The sequence below is a fragment of the Silene latifolia genome, chromosome 9 (genome assembly GCF_048544455.1).
Source record: "Silene latifolia isolate original U9 population chromosome 9, ASM4854445v1, whole genome shotgun sequence".
Taxonomy (NCBI): Eukaryota; Viridiplantae; Streptophyta; class Magnoliopsida; order Caryophyllales; family Caryophyllaceae; genus Silene; species Silene latifolia.
Genome location: NC_133534.1, coordinates 61,228,360 through 61,234,640, shown reverse-complemented (window position 1 = coordinate 61,234,640; position 6,281 = coordinate 61,228,360). Strand labels below are relative to the sequence as shown.

Sequence of the window (6,281 nt, the reverse complement as noted above, 5' to 3'; positions counted from 1 at the left end):
GTGTTGATTTTTTTGGTCTAATTCTCTTGATTTAAAATGTGAATTTATCAAGGCGAACAACATATAAGCCAGAACCGAAGTAATCAGTTATATGAATTACAAGTTCTACTCATATTGTGTTTAGAAGTCAGTTGACTTTGATAGTTGCGCTTGATTGTTGATTAATTTGTTGAGATAGTGTTATGCAACAAGCAAAACAACTACATACATAAAATAAAGTGATAAACAACCACGCAATATCGTAATTTGCAACATTTGTCAGCTAAATAAAACCCAAAAATATCCCGCGTAAATAAGATCCATTTGAGCCTATTTCTGACAAAAATACATGCACATTACGCTGAATAAGAATAAATACACGATCCACATTGAAAACAACCTTCTATCTTAGAAAATTTCTTAATATCGCAAAGCATACAATAAAATTAAAATATGTCCCAAAAATTTTACGGGCAAAAGAACTAATAACCCTATAAAATATGTATAGTATAAATCCTATCCCGAGACACTCACTACCATTGCCAATCCCTCTTTGTAGTCACAAAATCAAGAGCATAAAATCGTACAAACCTCACGTTGGATTCTACTAATAAAAAAATAAGGAAGTAGACAAAATCCGGAAAGTGGTGAGTCCATAAATCCCCCTTTCATTTCCTCAAAGCGCCACCCACCATTATCTCATTTATCTGTCTCTCACTAAACCCTACACATCATCGTCTTCATCAATGGCGGCCGCTACTTCATTTTCTCTCTCCACACCATCACCTTCATCCATCGTTAAAGCTTCTCTTAAATCAACCCTTAAACCCTCTTCTTTGAATCTAGGATTTTTAAACCCCGCCGCATTTTCAGTCAAATCTCCAAGCATTAAAAATAGCGGCGGATCTTCTCTTTCAGCACACATGATGGTTTCTGTACCCGCCATTGATAAACCTTCAGTCACCCTTGACTTTGATACCTCTGTTTTCACCAAGGAGAAGATTAATCTTGCTGGCCATGACGAGGTTTTTTTTTTTTGTTTTCCCTTTTATTGTAAGACGGTCTTACACAAGAGTTTGCGTAAAATGGTTATTTCTTCAACATTTTATTTAGTTAATTTTATGTTTGAATTGGCAGTACATTGTTCGAGGAGGAAGGGATTTGTTTCATTTGTTGCCTGAAGCTTTCAAGGGGATTAAGAAGATCGGCGTTATCGGTTGGGGTTCTCAGGTAATAATCACGCCTTTCATTTACATTTTACCCTTATGCTTTGTTCACTTCATTATCCTCTCCATATATTCCCTTGATTCTAATCATTTGTTTACCTTTGATTAAAATATCGCTCACAAAGAATGAATAAAAAAGGTAAACAAATGATTGTGACCTATATGGATGTTTGTCCTATGCATGAGAGTTGTAGACGTTCGACCATCATATTTGTTGTAAAGATGGTTCCTTTATGTGTTTCTTGTGTAGAACAAATTGTCATCCTTCTTTTGTTTGACCATATTATTTTTGTTTTCGTAGCTGAGCTGAACTTGAATCCTCAAGGTAAGCTGTTGTAAGAGAGATTGTACAACAAAATTATATGCACACACTAGAAGCAGTGCTGCTAGTTTTTGTATACGCGAATATGGAATGGCCTAGTTTTTGTTGTTACACTAATAGAAACTAGTGGATTCGACGGTTTGGATTTTACATTGTTTTGTTTTTTCTTCTTATGACTCTACACAAGAGAAGTTGGTTACCTTACAATTTTTGAAAGGTTTTGCAGTTTATTTAAATATATCTTGCATAAGACAATAGAATGTCGCTGAAATGGGGGAAAAATGAAATGACCCCTTCTAATGCCGAAGCTTTCTTCACTAATATGCTATTGGAGTATTGGCCTTTTGGTTGTTGATCATTTGACTATCTTCACTAATATGCTATTGGTCTTGAGACTGTCTTAGATTTACTTGTAGCTCATCACCTATCGTCTTCTTTCGATCTTTATATGCCTGCTTTGAAATCCATTCGCTAAGTCCTCGTGGCATTTGTGAGTTGTGGAATTTTTGCAGTAAAGATATCTTTTGAACTGGCCATGGAAATTTCTCTAGATATGGGAGCTTAACTATCAGCTTTAGTCTCCCTGTTTTTTTAACTAGTCACATTTTTGTTTGCAGGCACCAGCCCAAGCTCAAAACTTGAAGGAGTCTTTGGCAGAGGCAAAATCGGATATTGTTGTCAAGGTTATTTAAAACTCTACATCTCTTCTTTTGGTATAGCTTCCTTGTATGTGTTTTTTCCCTTCAAATACTGGCTTTATTTTTTGGTTTTGACCTTTTATGCTACAGATTGGTCTCCGCAAAGGCTCTCGTTCATTTGCTGAAGCTCGTGCTGCTGGGTTTACTGAAGAGAGTGGGACTTTGGGTGAGATGTGGGAAACTATTGCTGAGAGTGATCTTGTGATGTTGCTTATTTCTGATTCTGCTCAGGTTTGTGTCTGCGCTTTTGCCTTCTTACCTTTTGTCCTTGGATGCTTTCTTTTGTTCAAGAGCTCCACTCACTGTCATATTTGAGTCTATTACCTTGATGAAAGAGGAGCAAGTTCATCTTTTGATAAATCAGAAGTTACTCCACCCAAACCTATTGGTTTTTTTGGATGAAATCTCTTTTAGACTTGTAGAATAAACTCTCTTTTTTTCTTTTGCTTGTGAATTCACATCCTCTTTCGACATCCTTGGATAGTTCTGTGTTTGGTCCATGATAGTTGTGTCTTTATTCATGTAATTCATCCAAGTTTCTTTTCTCTTGTCTTCATTCTGTCTAACTGTCTTTGATTTGGCTTTATCATTGTCAGGCTGACAACTATGAAAAGGTGTTTTCTCACATGAAACCAAACAGCATCCTTGGATTGTCTCATGGGTTTCTCTTGGGACATCTGCAATCAATCGGTCAAGATTTTCCCAAGCACATCAGTGTGGTTGCTGTTTGCCCCAAGGGAATGGGCCCTTCTGTAAGGAGGTTGTATGTGCAGGGCAAAGAGATCAATGGTGCTGGAATAAACTCTAGCTTTGCTGTCCACCAGGTTTATCTCCATTTATGATACATTGATTTGTCTGCCATTGTCGGATACGACAGTGTCAAAGTGTCACCCAGTTACCTGGTGAACAATATTTGTGTTTGTGGCCTAATTGAAGTGTCAAATTGTCTTGTCATGCTGCTATTGTTAAATAAGATACTTTTGACATTCATTTAGGCGGAAAACATTTTTCTTTTTCACAAAGTAAGCGTGTTGCGTGTGTGAAACATATGTGTCAAGAGTGTTGACCACATGACACACAACTAAAATGAAGTGTGAAAGTAGTATACCTCTTTTAATTTGTCAATAATAGTCTCCTTGTGTGCTTTTATGTGGTGATCGCGTCTGATGAACTCCATGTATGTCTCTAAAGGCCATTTTCTCCCTCTCTTGGTGTGTGTATGTAGGATGTTGATGGTAGGGCTGCTGATGTGGCACTTGGCTGGTCTGTTGCTCTTGGGTCGCCTTTCTCATTTGCCACAACTCTTGAGCAAGAGTACAAGAGTGATATCTTTGGGGAACGAGGTAGGTGTTACTTTCCCTAATTTTACCCCAAGCTTGTGGAATTGTAGGAGATAAAGAGTCCTTATAGTGCTTGCTTTCATGTATAGGTATCTTACTTGGGGCTGTTCATGGCCTCGTGGAGTGCTTGTTCAGAAGATTCACTGAAAATGGAATGAGCGAAGAAGACGCTTACAAGAACACTGTTGAATGTGTTACCGGTGTCATATCAAAGACCATCTCAACTAAGGTATCTTTTTTTACTGAAATCTTAAACTGTATCCTTCCATACTGTTTACAGTGTTCCCATGTGACTTCGCTGGACAAATAATATCAACTTTGACTAATATTTTCTCACAAATATGTTCTACTTTTCAAAAACTGTAACACGAGAAGCTTTGATAAATCGAACATGACAAATTTTGTGCTGCATCTCTACATTCACTTGGAGAAAGTAGATAGAGGTTGACCAATAAAGTCGAAATGGACAAAAAATTGAGGTGTTGGTAATACTTGGTATTTATCTGAAATATGTGTCTTCCATTGTTGATGTATAGCATGTGTTGATTTTGTCAGGGAATGCTTGCCTTGTACAATTCTCTGTCAGAAGATGGGAAAAAGGAATTTGAGGCTGCATACAGTGCCTCTTATTATCCTTGCATGGAGATATTGTATGAGTGCTATGAAGATGTTGCGAGTGGAAGTGAGATCAGAAGTGTTGTTTTGGCAGGCCGCCGCTTTCAAGTATGACATCTTCATCAGTTACTCTGTAGCACTTTTTTTCGTAGATTATTTTTTTATTTGAAGCAATTGAAGGCCAACTCTTCAATCTTCAGTTGCCACCTGTGAGACTGCCTCACAGAGAAGGCCAAGAATATTGATAAGAGTGAGATTGAACATATGAACCGGTGATAAAGTGGTCTCACAAAAAAGGCTTCTGCTAAACTGCCTCTTAGGAAAGCGGTGGGCAAAAAGTTTAATATGTTTGAAAATTGAAACAGAATTAGTGTAGTTCTGTTTCAAGCCATGATATTTTGTAGTGTCTTCTGCTTCACCTAGAAATATCATGTGTCTTGGTTCTTAAATAGTGTCAAATGACTTTTCTTTTTCAGGAGAAAGAAGGTCTTCCTGCTTTCCCAATGGGGAAAATTGATCAAACCCGAATGTGGAAGGTGGGTGAGCGAGTGAGAGCGGTGAGACCAGCTGGTGATTTGGGCCCATTGAATCCTTTCACTGCTGGAGTCTATGTTGCCCTCATGATGTCCCAGGTAAAGTTATTGGTTTCTCGTTATTTCAACTATTCAAGCATACTCTTTTGTTACTTTTTTTAGAAATCGACTCTCCGGAATTTGAAAGACTCTATGGTCTTTCGTCAAAGTAATTAGCTTACAAGGGATAGTAAACTTTCATTCTCTTAGTCTCACGAGCGACGGTCTCATAGTAAAACAATGTTAGACCAAGCTATTTAATCAAAAACTCTACCTGTTTTAAGAATTAACTATCCACTAAGAGTGATTCTCATGATAATCTTTTCACAAGGCTGCCCCGTATTTTGTCCAAAATAAAGAACGTCCCACGTGAGTAATTTGTTTGATCAGCTCCATATTTAGCAAATTAATATGCAAATTTGATTATGTTAACAGATAGAGATCCTGAGGAAGAAGGGCCACTCCTACTCAGAGATCATCAATGAGAGCTTGATTGAGGCTGTTGATTCGTTAAACCCATTCATGCATGCCCGTGGCGTCTCCTTCATGGTTGATAACTGTTCAACCACTGCCAGACTTGGTTCAAGGAAATGGGCCCCACGATTCGATTACATCCTAAACCAACAAGCTCTAGTAGCAGTTGATAACAATGCTCCAATCAACCAAGATTTGATCAGCAACTTCTTTTCGGATCCTGTTCACGAGGCCATTGGAGTTTGCGCCCAGCTCAGGCCTTCCGTAGATATCTCTGTGACTGCTGATGCTGATTTCGTCCGCCCTGAGTTACGCCAGGCTTGAAATTAGAGCTCACAAAGTCGGATTGATCAATTGAGAGTGGAATCTCCTCTTTATATCATTGTATGCTTAGCTTGTTGTCTTTCTTGTTTAAGCAGGAGAGTACTTTTTATTTTTCTCTTTTTAAAACGGTTTAGTGTTCCGAGTATTTGCGAGAGCAGTTCTTGTTTAACTTGTTATCTGGACGATGTAATATTTTGCAGTTTTTCTATTAGTTTCATACATATGTGCCTTGTTCTGCTGGTGTTCCAGAGGAAATAATTAATAAAAATCTTTGACCACCGGAGTTTTTGGATAAAACCAAAGTTAAAATTGTTACTGGAGTTGAATATAGCATTTGTCAAATTGAAGCAGTTGCGTACTTGCTTGAGAATTCATCACACCTGAGACGCGTAACTTGTGTGACTCACCAACGAAACTTTATTCCCAAATGCTATGGGGTCACATGAGATGAATCTTCATCTGAAACCGCCGGACATTCAATAAGGCTCATCGGATGAGATGAATCTTCATCTGAAACCGCCGGACATTCAATAAGGCTCAAACATACGTAGATTTTATGTAAGATGATGTTGGAAAAGCATGGTATAATAATAATAATAATAATAATAATAATAATAATAATAATAATCCTCTGGGTGCTTTCTTCCTCTGGGGTCGCCCCCTATTTCGATGCCACTCTTGTGGCCTTGCGTGAGAAGCATCCTGTCGCACCACCTCCTTCATTGTCTCCT

The 6,281-nt window shown here is 38.1% G+C and overlaps 1 protein-coding gene across 1 annotated transcript; it reads left to right on the top strand.

Moving 5' to 3' along the window:
* Positions 1 to 511: 511 nt before the first annotated feature.
* On the top strand, positions 512 to 5,771 carry LOC141599840 (ketol-acid reductoisomerase, chloroplastic). Its single transcript, XM_074419968.1, has 10 exons — positions 512 to 1,004; positions 1,117 to 1,209; positions 2,145 to 2,210; positions 2,316 to 2,456; positions 2,822 to 3,049; positions 3,451 to 3,568; positions 3,655 to 3,794; positions 4,121 to 4,288; positions 4,657 to 4,812; positions 5,188 to 5,771. Exons 1-10 carry the CDS (start codon positions 726 to 728, stop codon positions 5,548 to 5,550), a joined length of 1,752 nt encoding a protein of 583 aa, XP_074276069.1. The 5' UTR covers positions 512 to 725; the 3' UTR covers positions 5,551 to 5,771.
* Positions 5,772 to 6,281: the final 510 nt, after the last annotated feature.

Bases quoted from the DNA above. Each gene is read 5' to 3' on its own strand.
- LOC141599840 (XM_074419968.1), top strand. From the start codon at position 726: ATGGCGGCCGCTACTTCATTTTCTCTCTCCACACCATCACCTTCATCC. The intron at 3,050-3,450 runs GTTTATCTCCAT...GTGTGTATGTAG, and splicing joins CTAGCTTTGCTGTCCACCAG to GATGTTGATGGTAGGGCTGC. The intron at 3,569-3,654 runs GTAGGTGTTACT...TTTCATGTATAG, and splicing joins TGATATCTTTGGGGAACGAG to GTATCTTACTTGGGGCTGTT.